This window comes from Phycodurus eques, chromosome 9, assembly GCF_024500275.1.
Source record: "Phycodurus eques isolate BA_2022a chromosome 9, UOR_Pequ_1.1, whole genome shotgun sequence".
Taxonomy (NCBI): Eukaryota; Metazoa; Chordata; class Actinopteri; order Syngnathiformes; family Syngnathidae; genus Phycodurus; species Phycodurus eques.
In genome coordinates, this window is record NC_084533.1 from 21,843,833 (window position 1) to 21,866,203 (window position 22,371).

At 41.4% G+C, this 22,371-nt stretch overlaps 1 protein-coding gene across 1 annotated transcript in view; it reads right to left on the reverse strand.

Moving 5' to 3' along the window:
- Positions 1-2,242: 2,242 nt before the first annotated feature.
- mrpl11 (mitochondrial ribosomal protein L11) overlaps positions 2,243-22,371 on the reverse strand; it is a 63,147-nt gene continuing 43,018 nt past the window's right edge. Inside the window, exons 3-6 of the mRNA XM_061686013.1 lie at positions 6,068-6,163; positions 5,137-5,230; positions 4,504-4,663; positions 2,243-3,176 (exon numbers count right to left, since the gene is read on the reverse strand). Of these exons, the coding sequence (XP_061541997.1) occupies positions 3,062-3,176; positions 4,504-4,663; positions 5,137-5,230; positions 6,068-6,163 (465 nt within the window). The 3' untranslated portion in view covers positions 2,243-3,061. The remainder of the gene's footprint in view (positions 3,177-4,503; positions 4,664-5,136; positions 5,231-6,067; positions 6,164-22,371) is intronic.

Consider the following 22,371-nt stretch of genomic DNA (forward strand, 5'->3'; position numbering starts at 1 on the left):
TATATATATATATAAACTGCAGAATGGACATTGTGGATCAGTGTTCTAATGTGTCGCTTTTAAATGTATTTGAATGTGGACAAATGCATTTATAATAAAGTGCACTTATAATGCTGCTGTGTTGTCAGTCCCGCCCTTGAGAGTACATATACAATTGTATTAGTGTATGTGTAACAGATATGATGTAGCATACTTTTTCCCTAGGTTGCACATATGAAATGTACAAAGAGAAAGATTTCTATAGCCGATGCGTCGTCAGTCATAAAAGAGCCCCCTCTTTGCTCAGCATCAGCACCCGCATCCTCGTCATCATTATCATCACCATCGTCATCCTCCTCCTCCTCCTCGGCAGCCCTCGTTTTCTTCCCCCCGGAGCGAGGTTCGCTCGGCAACAGCGCTGACGCACACGCGTGACGAGACAGAATGAGACTCCATCTGACTCCGAGTGACGCATGTGCTCGGCTTTGTGCGTAACAGTATGTGCGCGCGCACACACATTAGCCTCCCGCCTACGACGACGATGATGATGACGATGATGACACGCACACCTCCTTTTACAAATCTCACCTCGACTCCACGTACCTGCGACTATGAGCGCTCCATATATAGGCATTCCGGCGCCACGCTCTATTCTCAGCCTCCATTCAGCGGGCTCGGGCCGGGGAGGGCTGGAGTGACGAGAGGAGAAGGTGAAGAGAGGGGGAGACGAAAGCGGCGAGCTAAATTTAGAGGTACAGTAAAAAGAGGCTCGTGGGAATAAATGAGGCTTCAAAGGCTATGTAACTGTTCAATATATACCGCTACTGTAGAGGCGTTGTCACCCTTTCTGTGCGGCACAAATTTTACACAGAAATCACATACACATCAATTACAGTACACTCGACTGCAGTGGTGGGAAGTAACCATTTACAAACATGGTGCATCCCTGCATAATCGGGGCTCAACGTTTGCAAATTCACCTTTTCATCTATCCATCGATTTTTTTCTCTCGTATCCTCTTATTAAGACCTTGGCGCCATCTAGTGGCATCCTGATGGCAAGGAATTATCTTGTATTGGGTTGAGGAGCTCCATTTCGACAAAAATAGTCTTATTTGTAAGCATACAAGGTATAGAGAATACAGAATGGAATAAAAATAAAAAAGATTGTTTCAAAGTTTCAAGCTTAAACTACCCCTCCCACATGCTGTAATCGCATTGAAACACATGCAACTTTTTCAAACACAATCTAAATGTATTTGCACGCAAAAAACTGTTGTGTCTTAACAGAAAATTCTGCAATATAGTAGGACTGCAACAGACAAACTGCAATATATCAGGGGAATTTTGTGAGCATATATATATATATATATATATATATATATATATATATATATAATTAATTTCTCCAGTGTACATTTTGTTAGATACGGACCTTTGTGGGAGAGTAAGCTGAGCTGCAGTCGTCGTCAGTGGATCAGTCGTCTGCTGCCCTCGTCTGCTAGAAATAGAAATGGAACGTGTTGCAGCCATAAAATTCTAAGTTAATGATTATTTGCTAAAAACAATCAGGTTTATCAGTTTGAACATTAAATATCTTGTCTTTGTAGTGTATTCAATTAAATATATATTGAACAGGATTTGCAAATCATTGTATTCTGTTTTGATTTATGTTTAACACAATGACCCAAGTTCATTGGAATTGGGGTTGTAAAATAAATAAATAAATAAATAAACAAAAATAAATAAACAAAATACTCACCATCTTATAATGACCAATGACTATTGGGGGATTGGGGGCAGCAAAATCTCGTGGATGAGAGTCTGCGAAATGTCAGGTCAAAATGTACAGTCACAAGTGTTTTTGTTATGTATGGTGCAACATTTTTTGTTTTGTTTTATTTAAAAAAAAAAAAAAAAAAAAAAAAAAAAAAAAAAAAAAGCAAATTAACCTTGACTTGTTCTCGTCACAAACGAAGTGAGAAGCGACACCTGTCAACCTTTTCCTATTTAGGGCTTTACAACAGTGAACAGTCAATGCTTCGACAACTTTTTTTCCCCTAGCACACATATAAAGCTGGAACCGTGTGAGCAATTTCAAGCGAAAGGCACATAATGAGCGAGGGGAAGCGTGTGTCAAACTGTGGTGCTACGTAAGAGCGACACCATGTGGAAAACGTCTATGGTGCAACAGACATCTTTTGGGGAGGACTGGAGTGTAAGGAATTTCCGGTCAAATGGACAGTACGCATTCTTGAGAGAGTTGAATTTTTTTTTTTTATTCAGTGCTGCTTCACATACATATACATTGGTACGTGTATACAATGAGTATAAATAGGAATGGGCAGGTATGGAAAGCTGTTTGAGTATTTATTCCATATCCTTGACATCCACCTTAAGGCCCATATACTAGTACACTCTCTGTCCACACTGGTAAGACAATTCAGCGCACTCGTAGAATGACTAGGGAGCACTAGTAGATCGACTGTCTCACTAGTAATGTTTTTACTACAACTAGTACCACTTTTGGCCGACTAGTTTGCAATTAAACCTTTGTGGTAAACTACAGTGCTGCACTAGCAACACTACTGGGTCCAACCTGTAGGAATGTGTCACTACTAGTGGCGTCCTTATCAAGGACACTCTTTGTCCTCACCAGTAGGACAACTACATGTTACTCGTGAGGTAAATCTGTGCACGAGTTGACAACTGTGTGCTAATAGTACTACTGGTGACATAAAATTCTACTAGTTAACATTAGCACTTCACTAGTGATACTAGTAGGATGAAGATGTTAATTAGTGCACAGTTTTGCCTAACTTGTAACATGGTTGTCCTACTAGTATGCCAAAGTTGTGCTACTAGTGTGGCACAAATGCCACAGTAGTTGAAAAAAAATAATAATGGGCCCTCGTTCTTCTACTAGTGCACCTCGCCGTTGTACTTGTGCATTGAATTGTCTTACTAGTGAGGAGAAAGAGCATAGCAGTATATGGACCAGGTTAACAGCTATTCTAAAAAAATAGCGTGGTGCACCTCACACGGCCTGTAGGTGTCAGTAAAGTGCCCCAGCAAAGCGTTGTTCATCTCTTCTTGCCTTGCGGCGGCGCTTCAGCCGCAGCTGCCGCTGCCTCCGCGTCTGCCTTCAATTTCTCTTCTCGCTGCTCCAAGAACACTTTGTACTCGCCAGCGGAGAGGCTGAACACACAACCAGAAAGAAGGATTAGGGGATGCTGGGCTTTGGTTCATTAAAAAAAAAAAAAAAAAAAAATCTCTCTCTCTCTCTCTCTCTCTCTCTCTCTCTCTCTCTATATATATATATATATATATATATATATATATATATATATATATTTTGCATCGGCAAAATGCATCTACTGCAGAATAAAGTGGGTTGTCTCAACATCAATTCGTGCTGTGTAATCGTCACACTTTTATGAAATTTGAGAATGTTAAAAGGTTACTTTCAACACTGTCTGTACACTGTACAATGACTATTCTAATAACATTAGGACTTTTATGTAAAAAAAGATGATGACTATTATACCTGTATTACTTTCTAAAAACTACACGACTTTTAGCCGTGAAGCGTAATAGTTGAACGTCATCGGAAACAAGAGAAAACTATTTTTATCAACCACATTTGTATTTCTTTTAATTGATATTGTGACTCACTAAAAGTGACTCAGGCAATTATGCAATTTTAGGGTAAAGTATATAGATTTACCGTGGTAATATTTCAACTTTAATCTTACAAAAAGACAACTTTTTCTTTTAGGAACTATTTTTGGAATATTGTGATATTGTATTTCCTTTTTCTCAAAAAGATAAACAACGTTACTCTAACAATATTATTTTTCTCTAAAAAAATGTCTCTAAATTTTTATTTCGAATATATAAAAAACAATTATCTAAAAAAACTTTGTTGCTTTATTCTCAATAGTTTGATTAATCTAAAAAAAATACATTAAAAAAAGATTTTCTCAAACATGTGCAAGGCTTCTCTCAAGATGTGATATCTTAAAAATATACAAATTAATTCTCAAATCTGTAAGGGTTTATTCTCAAAAATACAATTTTATTCTCATAAAATTACATCTTTAATTGTGAAAATATATTACTGTTTTATCGATAAAATATAGAAGTTTATTCTTGAAACCATACGACTGGTCTCGTAATATGACTTTTCATTTAAAAAATACTTCTATTATAATACTTTATTCTTATAAAACTATGCATATTCAAAAATATGATCCTCACAATATTACAATTGACTTTTTATCTAAAAAAAAAAAAAGGACCAAAACGTTTTTCTTGAAAACACAAATGTATTCATAGTTAGTCAATGGAAAAAAAAAACTTTAATAATCGTATTGTCTTGTCTGACTTGTAGTGACCGTAGTTAAACAGAAAGGGCGGAGCTGAGATTATCGAACATCTGAAAAAGCCAGTCTTGAAGCGACTTGTGCAGACTGAACTGAACTAAGAAAAAATGCGTCGGTTGCGCCACGGTGGCGCCACTTACTCGTTGACCACCTTGATGCCCAGCGAGCGGGCCGAGCCCACGATGCTTTTGACCACGTTCTCCAGGGAGGTGTTCCTCATCTTGAAGCACTCGTCCTGGGCTTTCACCTGGGCGATCTCGTACACGGCTCGCACCGACACCACGCCCGCCGTCTCGTGCCCTTCAAATGCAACGGCAAATGGATTCTTTACCTTTATTATTATTTTGTTTATTACATTTTCAGTGAACTGCCATTTCTGGCGGTGGATACTTTCCAGACCCACCCGCTGAAAATCTTTGATATACATAGACCATATGAAAACTTAATAGTTTTACTCCTCCCGCATGTTTTCAACACATAATTCTTTGTATTCGCTGTACATCAAAGATTTTCAGCAGGTGCGCCTGGAACGTATCCGCTGCAATAAACGGGGGTTCACTGCATTTCTCTATTCCAAAAACTCCACAACAGCGGGGTGGAGCTGGGTGTTAGAAGTCAACATCTGAACCCGGGGGTGGAAATACAGCCGAGGAGGGATTAGCCATTCTCTTTACTGTAGAGCTGAGAGTCGGTCTGAGTTGCCAGCGCTGTGAAAGCAACACCACTCAGGACCAAAGCTCAAAAGGCAAAAGGGAATATTGCAGATGTCTCACCTGTCTTTCCGGCTCCTTTGGCGATGCCCGCCGCTTGTTTGAGGAAGTACGAGACAGTGGGTTGACCGATGTGAAGGTCGTACGTCCTGTCGGGCTGGGGAGACAAGTGTGGCGCTTATTATCATTTAACAGTCCCTTAGGGCAGAATGCTCGGATCAAATCAAAGTCTTTTTCATGCCTGAGGAAAAAAAAAAATACGCCTTTCAAAGTCATACAAACATTTGAGTTAAAAAAATTATACGGTTAGGAGCCTCAAGCTCTTTTGGTAGGTACGGTGCTTAGATTGTGACAATACAAGATTCGGTGGGTCTTGATAGATCAGTCAAAAGGCTCTAAAATGGCTGGCAATATGAGTAACAAAATCGGCGGGCAGTCACTAAGTTTAACTAACCAGCTTCGATTCTGCACTAAGTAAATTTGTGAGAAAATTCAGATGAGATCATCATTATTTTACTATTTATACTTTGGTGACATTTTCGTTTGGTGGTGGTGTCCTGTGGGCTTTATGTGATGTAAAACAGGTGCCTTGGCTCAGTAAGGGTTGGGGAAAACTGTACACTTGACACCACCTGCAGGTGGCAGTGATGGGCTGTAAGGAGACCACATGTCACGGAATACTGAAATTTGAGGTGGGAGGGTGTCAAGTCAAATAATGAGTGGAGATGTGAGAGGGTGGGATGGGTGGGGGGCAAAGAACAAGCTCTTTTCACTCATTCCCATGTCTTGCTCGCACTTAACGCCGCTTGACTGCACGTTCCTCTGGGTATTACTTCATTAATGAATGCAAATGAAAAAAGGCTTACTTCTGCGCCGGAGTATGAATAATGGAGGCGCTCTGTAAATGTTCTTCAGCTGGCGGAATTAAGCGTCACAGTGGGTGGGCGGGGTGTCAAGCTAAGGAGGTCAAACGAGGTTCAGCGGATGCACGTACCTTCACGTTGATCTTGATTGGAAGAGGGATGCCCTCCTTCATCTCCTTCGTTTTTTCATTGAAGTCCTTGCAGAACTGTCCGATAGGGATTCCTCTCTGGGTGGGGAGAAAAATGCTCCTTACATACTGTTCGGGTAAAATCTGACAGCAGTAAATATAGCCTAAATGTCATTCTTTCACCTTGAAATGGGATGATTTTTCCGAAAGTGATGCAAAACATAGGAAATATTTTCAACTGCCATTCTTTGCTACAGGTGCTAGAAAGTTTGTGTACACTGAGGCTCTTCAGGGTCAAATTAAAAAAAGGATTTTAGATTTACCAGTGTGTGTTAAATCAAAGAAAATGGTGGTAATGTGTACACGCCATAAATAAGTGCAATTTCTGGAGCACAGTAGGGCGCTTGTAACAGTCCCGAGAACTGTCTGCGTTACCACCGCATTTGCACGGGTTCCCGCAAAGACAACGCACCTGCTGATATTGGAAGAGTCAGGGGGCAATCTCGAAACAGTACGAGTCTAAGACATATACATGTATATGTGTGTGTTCACGGGGTTGTTTGAAACAGTCCTGAGAACTGTCTGTTTTTCGACTACCTTTGACCTGTTGGTTGCTGAAAACGTGCAAAGACAGATTTTCACTTTAAAGGGAATTTAAGGTTTAATCCCATTTACAATGCTGTCCTTTCGTCCATTACAAAGAAACTAAATAATTCTGCCTCAAACAAATACCATAAAATCACAACCTCCTTGGCCGTTAGGCAGCTTCTATTATCACTTGACATATTATTGAGGGAGTTTTCACCCAACGACTCTTTCTGATGGACACTGGCCTCGCTGCCAGGCATCCTAACCACTGTCCTATTCTGCATTCCAAAAGAAAACCATCCATGGTTTTGGGGTGGGCCTCCACCTTAGAGCATAAATAGTTTAGTTTCTCCACACCAACTCAGGCTAGTTTGTCCTAACTAAGACTTGTTGCATGAACTGATAAAGCCAGCTCTGATGAGAGGCGGAAGGTCTTCTAAGGCAACCACAACAGTCCAGTTGCTATGGATTCAATGTCGTGAGAAGGAAATGATCTGGATGAATGAGAATTTACACAGGCAAGAAAGACCGAGAACTATGGAGAACTGAATTCTGGAAATATTGTGTTGAACTGTTTTCGACAATTTCAGTTTTCCTGATTTTTTTTGGGGGTCGTTGCTAGGCACACTTCGGCTTAGGCAAGATTCACCCCTCTCCCACTATAGAACGTGAGCGCCTCTGTTCGCATTAGCGGTTATCTGGCACAATTACGATGTTCAGTTTGATGGTAACTATGCCCACACGCTGAAAATACATCGTCCCTTCGGACAGTCCTCCAGCGTGGCTGCTTTAGAGTGCCTCGTTGCTGTGGCAAGTCATGTCAGCCCATGGAGGCTTTAAGCGATATATTTTCACAGCTCAAAAATGTAGGTATGTGTTCAGGGCTGACACGGGAGTGGATTTTGACTCCTGCTCCCTCCAGCTCCCAGGGACTGAGCCCATCCCCTTCCAATCCCGAGTGAGTGTTTTTATAAAAAAAAAAAAAAAAAAAAAGAAAATTAAATCCCGCTCACTTCCACTCCCACAGCGAGATCTCAAGATCTCTAGCTCATAATTTGATATAGACGATTATGATGAAGATATTCTTGCCCCGACCTGTAACATACGTGTGTATGTGTGCACAAGTGAACAGTATGTAAGGGTTAAAATGGATGAGGGGGAGCTTGCATGTAGCTCGTATCTGCCCCAGGCTGCCGTCATCCATCAATCACAAAACCCCAGACAGGTTTGAGTGTGCGCACGCACGCACACACGGGTAGTTGAGGGAATATGCACGATAGGCTGCGTTTGCATTGTGTGATTTCAGTGACTGACATTTTTATATTGGATATAAGGCTCCTTGTTATATTTACAGTGCAGTGACTAAGTGTGTGTGTTGTGTTGTTTAGGTGTGCGTCTGTCAGTCGGTCTCAGCCACACAAGGCTGGTGATGAATGAGCTTCCCATTTTGCAGCCCAAGCGCAGTGAAAGCAAAATGGATGGGTGACATTAAGTCAACATGTGGCCCTCGCGCGCCTCCTCGCCACATGCAGAAATTCAACAGGAGACGTCCGATAAAGAATCTAATTATTACCGCTGCAATTTAAATTGGCCTTCACCCCGCACAGCCAACACCAACGCAGTGATTGAAACGTTCATTTCGGAGATGAGGGAATTGGGGGGGGGGGGGGGGGGAAATGTTTAATGGAGCCACCTTCCGACTCTAATCACGGATCTGATGAAAAGTCAGTCATCCCGAGACAATCTGCGATGACAGGGCGAAGGACGCATTCATTTGAGGGTAATGGAGTCCACTAAAGGCTTCAAAAGCCCCTTATGAATGCTAATAATGAATCCATGACAACATTACTGGGCACTGCTAATACTGTACGGGCAAAGGTGGCATAAATATTCACACTGTACTTCAGTAAAAAAAGTTAAAAACAAGGAATCGGGCAGCTCTCTGCTTCAAATCAATAATCATATACCGTTGTGCACCAACATCAACGCAACAGCACAGGAAAAATCACGTTCAATTGCTAATTTAATACGCTTAAAAATTGCTAATTTATTACGGTGTCATTGATTAAAATGGCAGCAGCTGTCAACGTCAAACTCTGCGTCAATACAAACTGTGTTTAAATCATCATTCCAAACTCGTTCTCAAAGTTCTTTGAGCCATGAGTGATGCAATAAATACAACGATGAGCTGACAAAACAATGTAATCGGCGGAAATGAATCTGCACATATTTACCTTTGTGGCTGACTTCTTCACCAAAACCTTTACAATGATCCATTTGTAACAAACCAGGCTTATTCAAATGTATCTAACCTATTTGCACTCGTTATCTTCTTAAAAAAAAAAAAAAAAAAAAACATCCAGACTTTGTATCTTGAGGCGACATAATGTGGCAGAGCTACCACGGCGTAAGGAAAGAGTTTTATGACATTTCTCATAGTTACGCATTCAAGAGAGTTGATAGATTGCTTCTCAAGCTATTTTCAACACTCAAATTGGTTAATATGGTATAAAAATAGCAGAAAACAGAACAATAGTATTGATTTGTGAAAACATATATAATATTTGAAAACCATATTTGGACATATGAGGTTTCCGCCCAACAGCGACGATGTGTTAATCTATATCGTGGATTTCCACCTATTGGAGATGGGTTACGAATGTAATTTTCATGAAGAACGAAGGATCACTGAAAAAACTTTGAAATGTTTCTCTTGCAAAATATGTGCCTTGGCTCAATAAAGGTAGCGAAATAATGAGGTTACCTTTTGTTTCACAGTCAAGATGATTATTTCTATCACAATATTTTGCAATAATAAAATGAAGTAATTACATCCCCCAGAGGCTTTGTTTCTTTCTACAGTGCCTACCATTCCCTGCTGTGCTTATTAACCGTATTCCCATATCAATCTGACGACCTTGTATATGTGCCCTCCCCTCCCTCTGCAAAACAACATCACCTGAGTAAACAACAAGGGGAAGCGTCTAATTAAATATGGATTTATATAAAGGTGGTGATACAGCCTATGAATCTAAGAAAGCTTGTGGCATTGTCTTACTCAATCAGTAACTACCACATCCCTGTCATTCGGTGCGCCCGGTGTCATCTTATGATCAAGACACTTCCTTTTCATTCTACACAAAGCCGAGAAAAGCGACGCCCCAACCAGTCAGAGATAATAGCCCATGCATGTCCAATGTGCTTAAGCGCAGACAAAAGGAGCGCCACTGCTCAATATAGACAGAGGAAATGACTTCCTCAGCAGTAGTCGATTGCTAAAAAAAAAAAAAAAAAAAAAAAAAAAGGGCTCGGACAAACATGACAAACAGACTGGCAAAATAAGAGAAAGATGTACACGACCACATTAACAATAAGTCGAGTTGCATTGACTTTTGATGGATGCACAGATTATCTTTTGATAACCAGCGATGAAGGACTCGAGTCAGTTCTCATGACTGATGCCCTTGAATTATGAGATTCGATGACGCTGTGAAAGCTTTCTGCAGACCCCGGCTTGACTACAAAAATGTGCAAGAAAAGCCTACTAGAACAGATGAAGATTATTTGGGTTAAACAGAGGCACTTGAAAAAGTGTCAGGTGTGTGCTGACGCCCATTCAATATGAGTTCGAATGTGATTGGTTAATCCTGAACCCAGACTCCTCCCACCTTTATGAGGGTGTGCACACTTGTGCAACCACATTATCTCAGTTGTTTACTATTACTTCCCCTCTCGAAAAGATGTATAGGTTATAGGTCATATTAATATTTAAATATGTGATTTTGGTCAAATTTCTTTGGCATAAATAAAACCTGCCATTTGAACAGGGGTGTGTAGAATTTTTATAACCACTGTCTGTCACCAACTACAGGACTTGCTTGGCTGAAATTTTGTACAAAGACTTGACTGACTAACTTCAAAACTTGACTAGGCTTAAAAGAAATCTGCGTTTTCAAGATAATGTGCCCTTTGTTTTATTTTTTTGTATAGCGCGTGCAACCCTGGCAACCCACGGAGATGTAAAAAAAAGTACTGGTACTCACACTCTGTACTTAAGTAGAAGTAAGCTGCAGATACTTGTGTAAAAACACTGTGGTTAAAGTAGATGTACTGATTCAACGTCAGTGTAAAAAAAATGTTAAAAAATAAAATAAAAATTACAGACTGAAATGAACTTAAGTGTGCACCACAATACGCTTAGGACCACACGTAAAATAAATGTTAAATGTTAAAAACATTTGCATTTCTACTGAAACAGTCAAATGTTGCCAGAAAAATTAACACTCAAGTATAGCTACCCGAAAATCTACTTAAGTACAGTAAGTAACTAATTAGCTGCCAAAGTACAACCTCAATTCCAATGAAGTTGGGACGCTGTGTTTAACATAAATAAAAACAGATGAAATTAGTATTTTTGAAAAACAATAAAGTTTATTAGTTTGAACATTAAATATATTGTCTTTGTAGTGTATTCAATTAAATATAGGTTGAACATGATTTTCAAATCATTGTATTCTGTTTTTATTTATGTTTAACACGTCCCAACTTCATTGGAATTGGGGTTGTACAAGTACTGTTTCAACTCCTGTACCTCAGTAAAAGTAAACAAATACAAATTCTGAAATGTACTTGTGTAAATGGAAAAAGGAAAAGTGAATTTTTACTGCCAAAGTAAAATGTCAGAAAAATAAATACTCGAGTACAGTTACCTGGAAAATCTACTTATTATTAGTATTTGCACCAACACCTTTCGATGCATTATATCTAAGCCTTTTTCGATGTGGACTTGTCTAAGTAGTATCGCACCCCACTTGAGAACACTCAAATTGCCGTAAGCTCCCCACAAAGATATTAGCCTGAAACTCTTGACTGGTAGTAGTTTAATTAAGTGGTTCAGGTATCTCACGCGCTGATTATGACAGCATCCGCTACTTTCATTTTTGCTTGCAGCTAATTTATAGCGTAAGTGCAGTAATGACTAAAAGTGAGATATGTTGCAAGTAGTCTTTAACGGTAGCAGATGGCTGGCGTCAAGAAAGTACGCTTCAAGGTTGACCGGTCCACTTCTTATTGCATTTATTGAAGTGGCAAAAGCAGCGATGGCGCCCAGGACAAATGGCAAACTCGCCTCACCGCATTCAAGCATCTAATCATCCCGGAGGCCGAGCTGCTGGCTAAATCCTCTCCGCATGACTGACTGGAGCGGCGTGATCTCCAGGAGAAAAATGGCTGCTAGCCATCATGGGAAGAAAGGCCTTGCACAATGGTGGCTTGAGAAGGACAACAAGGTTTCAGCTGCACGTCTTGAAAAGGACCTTGGGGATCGCGCACAGTCAGATTCAACGTCAATCTCGTGAAGTTGTTCCTTGCCATTAAATCCAGCAGCAACAATGTTGAGTAATTGCCGTGTGATATGTTCAGGATCCTTGTGGCCCAGTCTTTTTATTCCTTCACAATTAAAGGGGTAATTAGATTCAGAGATGTGACACTTTGATTGGACCATTCCGGCAATTTCTCTGCAGTCTTTCCTTGACACTTGCCTGGCGGCCTTCTGTGCTACAATGGAATAGAAAGGGTGGAATGGAAAGAAACCTAAAGGACATGTTACAGATACAGTGGATGATACCATCTGTCACCTATTTCTTTTCTGTTTTGTGCTGGTACAGTGAATAACGGTTACATCATACTTTCTTTGCAATACATTTTTATAGGTTTTTACAATATACAGGCGAGTTTAAATTTAGGGTTGCTTCACTCCATGAATTGTGACATATTTTCTCATGATTGTGACTAGACTTTATACCGATTTGATCTGGCTGATCGGTATCGGCCGATATTTAGCATTTTATGCTGATCGGCTGATCGACTTTAATGTCATATTCCGCCAATCCGATCAATGACGTCATTGATCGGCTCCGCAAAAGACATTAACTCCGCGTCGCCGCGTGCACAGGATATTTGAATCCAAAAGCTAGTTTATTTTTAGCCTTGTCGTGTGTCTTTTGGCATAGTACTGTAAATATATGACGGCCAATGAAGGTATTTAAAAAAAAATAAAATAAAAAAATAAAAATAAAACTACGTCGCCGGTGTGGGACAGACAACACGTCGGAGGCAGGCAACACGTAATGCCGGATCAGACTACAAGACAAATGTGCTTTTTCACGATTGCACGATTGATGTCAGACTACTGCAATAAAATCTTCCGATACAACTGCATCCCATTTTTACGATCATTGGGCTTTATCTTGTCAACTCAAATGCGACCGGATACACTCGTTACCGTGGCGACGACAACAAGAATTGATCGTGCCGACTGTATTATAAAAAACAAATGGGGGAAAAACGTGTGAGCTGAGATTCACACCCTAATTTGTATCTTCTTGTGTGAGGGTTTAGAATTGCCATAACATCTATGTTAATTTACATTAGCCCATCTATGGCATTTGAATTTATATGTTAGTGTTAAGAGAGCAGACTTTTGTTCTCTTATGGTTTGGTCCGTTGAACATGTTAGTGTTCACATTTGCCCGGATACTATAAAAACCCATAAAAAGAAAAACAATCACTTAAAATCTGCACTTTTGTGGTGTTTTACAATTTGATTGGACCATTCCGGCAAATTCATTTCTTGACACTTCCCCTGGTGTTAATGTGATTGGCCTTTCAGCCTCAGCAAGTCTTTTTTAACAAGACAACGCGCTCATGTGGCACAACGTTTGGAGAAGCCGGGGGCGGGTGCTATGGGAGGCTTTTTTGAGCGCGACCCTAGAGGAACCGCTGAGGTGCAGCGAAGTAGTTGATGAGTATAAACATTTGAACAATTAATGGCCATTTGTTTGAGCGAGGTGAGCGGCATGGCAGAGAGGCCGCGCTAGCGAGGTAAAGAGGAGGGGGGCGGGGGGCTATCCTCAACGTGCCAGGGTATGTTTATGCATGAACGCCGCCGCCTCATTTCAAGCTGACAGGACTATCTGTTGAAGAGTGGATGCGAGCGCATATTAAGCTGCCAGGGAGAGCTGACGAAGGGGAAACATTCGCCCCGCGTGGTCGCAGGTGTGTCCGCATGGCAGCCAACTGAGCGACAACAAAAATTGCCGGACAGATGGAGGGAGATGGGAAGGAGAAAGGGCAGAATCGGTTAGGGGATGTATTGTGCTTATGGAAGCGTGGCAAACACGGAGATAAAGGGCACGGACGTGGAGAAGGGCCTCCAGAGCGGGATTAATTGCCCCAGGCAGACGAGGCTCGGGGAATAATTGCCCCGTGTAGCCAACATGGCGTGGTGCTGCGATAGGGAGGCCACAACGTTACCGGACTCGGGAGCTTGGTGGGAGGCCAGGTTCATTAAACCCTTCTGTGTGAAACACTCATTCATTACCCTCATTACCTTGCACATTTAATCTGCCACGCACTGCCACATTTTATCCAGCGGTGAGAGGTCATGGCCAGCAAGGCGTTGTGTGCTGGCCGAAACAATATCAGAAGCACTGACTCACTGACGTTTAAAATTTGTAATTATAATATTTGTACTATGAAATTGTATTAATTTATTGAAAGTGCATTTAGGGGTTGGCACATGTAGCCCACCGAGCATTTACGTCAGTGTCCTGTAATATCTGCTTGATTCAAATGTACAGTATTTTAAACATTCTTATTCATGTGTCTGATTAAGTAATTGGTTCATTTATTGTAAATATTATTTTACTAAATTAAACAGTTATACATTATTCTGTACATGTATTAAATTTATTAATTCATTATCATTACATTGATACTATTATAAATGAGAATTAAATATTATTTCATTATTAAAATATACTATTTTACATACACATTTTATATACGTTATGTATGAATGACCTGTCCCATCTAACTGGCCAATCAAATATGGCCATTGAGTACAAAAGATTGCCCTCCCCTGGTCTCGTCTCTTCATTTGGTAGCTTTTCTCTTGGCTGCACTTCACAATCAGTAATGCTCGCCCATGTAATCAGAATCAGAATCATCTTTATTTGCCAAGTATGTCCCAAAAACACACAAGGGATTTGTCTCCGGTAGTTGGTGCCGCTCTAGTACGACAAGCGACAGTCAATTGACAGAGAACACTTTTGAGACATAAAGACATTGACAAAAAAAAAAAAAAAAAAAAAAAACAGTCACTGAGCAATAAAGTGGTGCAAGTTGTCTGGTAATGCCGGTACATTTTTATATATTTTTTTTTGACAATTGTGCAAAAAGATGCAGAGTCCTCTAGCACTTAGAGCAGTTCGAATGACGAATATTGCAATAGTCCGGTGCAATGACCATTGCGCCGAGACTTCAGTGCATTCAGTGGAAACGCCCACAGTTGCGTGCAGTTATACTGTGATTTTGTGTAGACTTTACATCAATTTTATTGGCGTCGGCCGACAATTTGCAATTTATGCTGATCGGGTTTAATGTCATAATTCGCCGATCCGATTAATGACGCTCCGCAAAAGACATTTACTCCGCGTCGCCATCGTGCACAGTATATTTGAATCCAAAAGCTAGTTTATCTTTAGACTTGTCTTTTGACGTAGACCTGTAAATATCTGAAAGCCAATAAAGTTATTAAAAAAAAAATAAAAAAAAAAACATGTTGGCAGTGTGAAACAGACAACACGTCTGAGACAGACAACAAGTAATGCCCGGATCAGACTACAAGACAAATTTGCTCTTTCACGCTTGCACGATGTCAGATTACTGCAATAAAATCTTGTATTACGATACCACCGCATCCCGTTTTTTACGATCAGTGGGCTTTATCTCGTCACCTCAAATGCGACCGGATACACTCGTTACCGTGGCGACGACAACAAAAGTGGATCGCGCCGTGTGTTTGTAAGAACAAAATGGGGAAAAACGTCTGTTGGTGGTCACCGGTGCTCAGGACAGGAGAGGACGTTCGTTTAAGGCTTGCTTGAGGTATGTTCACGTACTTTTAATACGATACGGCTTGCAAGCAGGCAACAAAACGTTATGTAGCCTAGCAAGCTCCTGCTAGCACAAACAGTTGGACGTAAACATGCTGCAGTTCTGTCGTATCATGCTCTAAAGTTTTGGTGTGGGTGAAGTAATTTAATTAAAAATAAAGCAATTTAATTACTGTAAGTTAGCACCCATTAGGTCTGTCATGTAATGTTGGTTTGACCTGACTGATTAGAATACACGGTCTGACTTGAGCAGTGATTTCCAACCTTTATGGAGCCAAAGCACATATTTTACAATTGAAAAATCTCACGGCACACCAACAAACAAAAAGGTCACAAAAAGTGGATACATTAATTACTGTATGTACTTCTTGCCATCTAATAGAAGCCCATTCAAAGCCTAATTTTGTGTAGTATTGATAATTTCTCATATTATGATGTGATAGTGGTAATTAAGAGATGGATTAAGTCAGGTGAGTGCCCACTGAAGGCCAAATTACCAAATGCATGGCTCGCCAATGGTTTTATGACAATCATCCTTTGCCAGCGCATCATCCAGCTGATTAGCTGTCATGCTATGAGAGTGGTGCCAATGAAAAGAGCCTACAGATGGCGCAGTGCACAGCACAAAAATAAATCCAGTTCACTCTGGCCATGCATTTTACCCAATTTTCCATCCTGGAATTGGCAGCTCTGTTTCAAAAAAATGGGAGAAAAACACTCTCTCACTGCCAGTCTCCAGTCAAGTGTGATAAAGCTAGTGAACAAACCCTGTGGCTAATCTTTAAAATAGCCAAAATAAAGACTCCACATGATGGTTATTTACGCTTGAAAGTTACGTAAAAGCCAACACTGGCTAGAAGTATCACGTCCAAAAGAACGGAGAAAAACGTCGTGTTTGGAGGCCGCAGTCAAAGCAATAGGGGGAGAGGAACAGAAGGGATTGTATCACAAACCTAAATATTCCATTTTCAACTCCATTAGGTCTCCCACACACTGTTGTACGTCTGGCCACCTCACATGATTAATCATGTGTTCAGGCTGCCGCGCCAAGCCAACCAGCCCGAACGACAGTCAGCTGAAGCTCAATGCTGACCAAGAGGGGGAAAAAAACAACAATAAAATCACAAAAAAGAAAGAACCCTGTAAGGTTTTGGCATCCTTGCATGAAACAGCAATGTTATGTTATCTACATTAGGGGATTGATACTGATGTGTTTTGCTAGTTGTCTGTGAGGACAAATTTGAAATTTGACAGGTTAAAGAAACAGTCCCATTGCTAATGTAGTTTTGAATACTGATTCTGAACGCCCTTGAAAATTTTGATTGACATGGCAACACAGAGGCTGAAATCTGTGAGAAAAAATAAATAAAAAATCTAACATCCACACACACGTACTGGAAGCAGTGCTGCCAAGATAGCAAATGAACTGAATAAACTGTTGTGAAAAAAAAAATAAAAAAATTTATTGGACAAATAGAATGGAATTTGTTCCATGGCCACGCTCATTACTCAAAACACTCGTATGTCATCTTTCCCTTGAAATTAATAGCGATGCCATTAATCTGCTCCAACCAACACACATTTTTGTGTTTTAAGGCAAACAGTACTTTGCAATAATGTAATTTAAGTGAAACATATAGTAATAACATAAACAGATAGTAAAGAATAAGACACTGTGGGCATCATGATTAATTCATTGCAGCTCGCTGCGGTTGCCTCTTCCTCGGGCGGGTGGGGTGGGGGGGGGGGGGGGGGGGGGCTGGGTTCTCAGGGGGTAGGCATTGGGTCCCTGCGGCCCCCACTGGGTGGCCAGTTGTCAGGGCGCCTCGGTGGGGCCGACGGACCGCCCTGGGTCCCTCAGTGTGGGACGTGTCCCGTCCGCCGCTGCTCTCAGGTGCGGTGCGGCCACAGCAATTACAGGACACTTCTGTCAGTCTTTGTGCATGTAAAATGGTATCAATTCACTTACATGTATCCGCAGGCACACACCCCTCACTGGGTGTGGGGTCACGCACTTACTGCGACACATAACTCATGAATATGAGTAATTGTGTATCCCCTCACTTTTACTCTCATCCTGTAGACTTGTATAATTCACATAATTAATGCCACCACACTTCAGTTGTACAGCCGGGTTCACGACCCTTGTCCTGCATGCTTCTTCTCCTGTTCTTGTCCTGTTCCGTCTTGTCCTGTCCTTCCCTCACAGGGTGTAGCACTACAACCCCATGCAACACTCACACACTTTAATGTTTCATTGTTGTAGATAATGTAATGATTTATTTATCTCATCCTGATTACAATTAGTGCTTTGTCTTTGTTTCTCTCTCCCTTCTAGAAACTTGCTTCTGTTCGACTGATCAAGTCTGATTCTCAATAAACCTCAATTATACTACCACAGCGGAAGCTTAAAACCTCCACTGTGACACAGTAAAACTGTTCCGGCATAAAAGGGATACAGATTTTCCATTCTGCTTGACGTAACAGCCAAACAGGACAAAAAAAAAACATTAAAAAATTCATTGCAGCTCCTTCCAGTGTGTGCAACTTGGCCACCGGGCAGCAGTATAATATGGTCATGCGGATGCAAGAAAGACTTTCACTAAATTACGGTAAGTAGTTGCAGTAATATTAGTAGTTTTTTGCGCAGAGGATCGAAAATATACAGCTGCGAATATTGTTATATTGTCTGTCTGCATGTGTTGACGCAGTGTTTGTTTATAAAAATATGTTGCTTAAAGAGTTATAATACTGCCACGTAGATAGCCAGTCTGTGGTATTTTGCTTTGTTTGCTAAGCAGAATTTCCCAAGTCAAAGCTATGTGGTTGTTTTAGGTAGACGGCATGTTATTCTCTTTGTTTTATGTTTAGTTTGAAAATACATTTCAACTGTGAGTGGCAATAAACAGCTTGAAGCCCGTTTTGTGAAGAACTGTTCACTATCTGACAAACTGCTGCAGCTTGTGAAGTGAGTTCAGTTCACTGGAAGCAGCAGCAAAACAAACCAAAAAACAACAACAATCGGCCGAACGACAGCTTGTATCTTGAAAAATTCCAATTCCTGCCATCCACCACCTTGCTTATTGAATTTGACAGTGATCAACTTTGCAGGCATTATCATAAACCTCAACGACAGGGGCAAAAAAAACGTGGGAACGGCCTCAGTGCTGGGGAGAGGGAAACAACAAACACTCACAGTCACAAGTGTGGGGTATGGAAGATCATTTTCGGCAAGCCGACAGCTTGCATTGCTGCTGAATGTGACAAGGATGACTCGCCATCCTCTTTTTCACACCGTCTGATTAAAGGTCACTCTAAAAGCAAGCCCAGCACACTCAGACTGTTGTGCTGCTAATCGACGTGCCTGCAGATGAGAGCGCAGGGCCCTGGAGACACAGCAAAGCTATGAAATCTAAGAGGGGGGACATCAACAAGGGGGCTGAGTATGAGTTGGCTTCTGGACCACAAGGTTGCAAATTGTGACTGGTTGATGGAGAGCTGTTAATATGTTTCCTGAGTACTGTCCTGGCACCCAAACTGCTTGAGGGTAAAACATTCTAAACTCGAGTGTGATTCATGCAACCAGTGGTGCTTTAGACAAGTGAATTTATCATGTAAAGATGCACAACCCGTCGTTTTTATACCGGTTTACATCGCCAACAATTCCTAGTCATAATCAATGCTAATTTCCATTAGCCCATTCATGGTGTTTTGCATTATATGTTAGCATTAAAGTAGCAGACATTTGTTAGATGGACTTATATGATTTGGTTGAACATTTTGGTTTGGTCGTCAGTTTTACACTACACTTGAAATTGGGAGTGACCAATGAATGACTAAAGCAAGCATAGATTGCCTCTTATGTGGAGAACTGTGGTTCTCTTCGGAAAGTCAAATTCCCTAACCTTTATAGTGCCTTCTGGAAAACCTCATCAGGGCAAGGCAAGATGAAAAGCTGCTTTCTTGCGAACTGGTCAAAGAATAATTTAATAATAACACATGGATACGTTTGACTTGAGAATGAGGAACACAGCTGTTTACTGAACAGTTTATGTCTTTTACATTACATGGTCCTGTTGGCCTGCGATTGGCTGGCAACCAGTTCAGGGTGTACCCACCCTCCTGCCCGATGACAGCTGGGATAGGCTCCAGCACGCCCGCGACCCTAGTGAGGAGAAGCGGCTCAGAAAATGGATGGATGGATGGATGGAAGGTCCTGTTGGCTTCTCAGTAAGGTTGCTCCTATTTTACTGACACTAGCAAGACATTCAGTCTCCTGAGAGGGGCAACGATTAACTCTTGGTAAACATATTTTCATACAGATACGCAACAGGTCAAAATCGTTTTAAACCTCTTTGCTACTGCATTCCCCACCTGTCTTAAATCAACCACCACTGTCCCAGTACCCAAGAGGAACACAGTGAGCTGCCTGAACGACTATCGCCCAGTTGCTCTAACTAACACCTACAATCACTAAATGTCTGGAGAGACTCATACTGTCGCATATCAAGGACGCTCTTCCCAATGACCCCATCCCCATCAAATTGAGTTCAGGGAAAACAGGTCAACAGAAGAAACAATCAACACAGCAACTCCACACAGCCCTCACACGCCTGGATCATGCTAACACTTACTGTATGTGCCAATCCTGTTTGTGGAGTTCAGCTCTGTATTAATACAAACGACAGCATTGTTTAAAATGAATTAAGCTCCAGTTTTCCTACCCAATGTCATGGTGCAACGGTGAGTATTGCTGACATACGTTTCTAGTGCGAAACTACTATTTTTTGAAGATGGAATACAAAATGCTCGGTGCCCAGGTGTACTCGTCGAATTTTCAAATAGTGGGATGTGGAAATTCCTTGCGCCAAGTAGTCTCTTAAAAGTGAAGTTGGCATTTTATTTGCTTATGGTGTAAATTATGCGCTACCAAAAGAACTATTATGTGATAAAACTCCTCTTCTCCCATCTTTTGTTTTGCTTCTGTACTCTCAAGCATCTTTCAGTAGAGTCTGTAAACTTTGTCTGTAGCCTGCCTGTTGCTTTAAATATTGTTGCATCGTTTTGTAAGGGTTGGTCAGGAGTAACCTAAGCCAGATGCGGGAAAAAGGTTTCATTATGTGATAACCACTTGTCCAGCGAGCTGCCCGCCCTTTTGAAGAGCTCCGATAAATTCCACCCATCTGCCTGCGAAAGTCTCTGAGCTGCTGTTGAAGCGTGCAGTGGACAGGCTGCAGTGGCACACAGCATGAAGACTTGTAGTGAGTGAAGAGGAGGCGGTCTAATTAAACTTGTATCATCTGCCTCCTGCTCTAAATGCGTCTACAGGCAACGAGCATCTTTCGCTCCACTTACTCGCCCGCCTCATTTTAAGATGGGGAGGCCTCCTCCTTGACAATGCTGCTAAACAAAAACAAACTAAAATGTTTTTTTTTTAATTTATTTAATTTTTTTAAAGGAAACAGCATCCTAATAATTGTAAATGTACATAGCCCCAGACATGGGACGAAAAATAAATACATTTTGGCCACAATATTGACATAACGTGCACAACTTGCCAATTTGTGGCCATGAAATATTTATTCGTGGCCACTGAGTAGCCTAGGATGCACTAATAGAATGACTGTGTCTTACTAGTAACATGTTTACCACTACGAGTGCCCTAATCATTCTGCTCGTGCGCTGCATTGTCTTACCAGTGAGGAAAAAAGAACATACTCGTACATGTATCGTAAGATGGATAGCAAGGATATCGAACATAGCGGCCAGATGTGAACTAGTACACAGTTTTGCCAGATTACCGTATTAAAAGGCGCAGTCTCAGCAGATTACCGTACTTTCCCGACCACAGAGCGCACCGTATTAAAAGGCGCAGTCTCAGTTATGGGGTCTATTTCTATATTTAACACATACATAAGGCGCACTGCATTATTGGACGCAGGCATGGTAAAACATACGCTAGCATGCACGCACGCTAAAATGCTAGCGTGTGTTTTTAAAAAGGCAGCGGGAGCAAAACTGAGTTCGGTTGTACTTTATTGAAGTATTTAACAGTGTATTCACGTTATTTTTTGATCAATCCTCATCCACAAATCCATCAAAGTCCTCATCTTCTGTATCCGAAATGAACAGCTGGGCAAGTTCCCCATCAAACACGCCAGGTTCCCTCTCGTCATTGTCGAAGTCAGTCTCGTTGCCGTGCGGCTCCTCAGAAATGATGCCGGCTTTTACGAAAGCTCGAACGACAGTGCCAGCAGACACGTTAGCCCAAGCATCCACAAACTTCGTCAAGCTCCGAGTTATTGCACTCAGTCGAATGGTGACTGTAGAGACTCCTCTCACGGCTGTTCTTTGCTCATTAATCCATTGCTCGAGTTGGTCTTCCAACTCGGACCACGTCGCCTTGTTTCCGCAGAAACTCAGCTTCGTCGTCTTGACTTGGCGAAGCTCGTTTTCCTGCTTCCTCCACTTTTTGATCAATTCTCATCCACAAATCCATCAAAGTCCTCATCTTCTGTATCCGAAATGAACAGCTGGGCAAGTTCTCAATCAAACACGCCAGGTTCCCTCTCGTACTCGTCGGAGTCAGTCTCGTTGGCGTGCGGCTCCTCAGAAATGATGCCGGCTTTTACGAAAGCTCGAAGGACAGTGCAAGCAGACACGTTAGCCCAAGCATCCACAATTCATTCACAAATTGTGGTGTAACTCGCCCGGTTTTGCCTCCCAGTCTTAATAAAGCTGTTTTCGGCATCTGTCATCGAT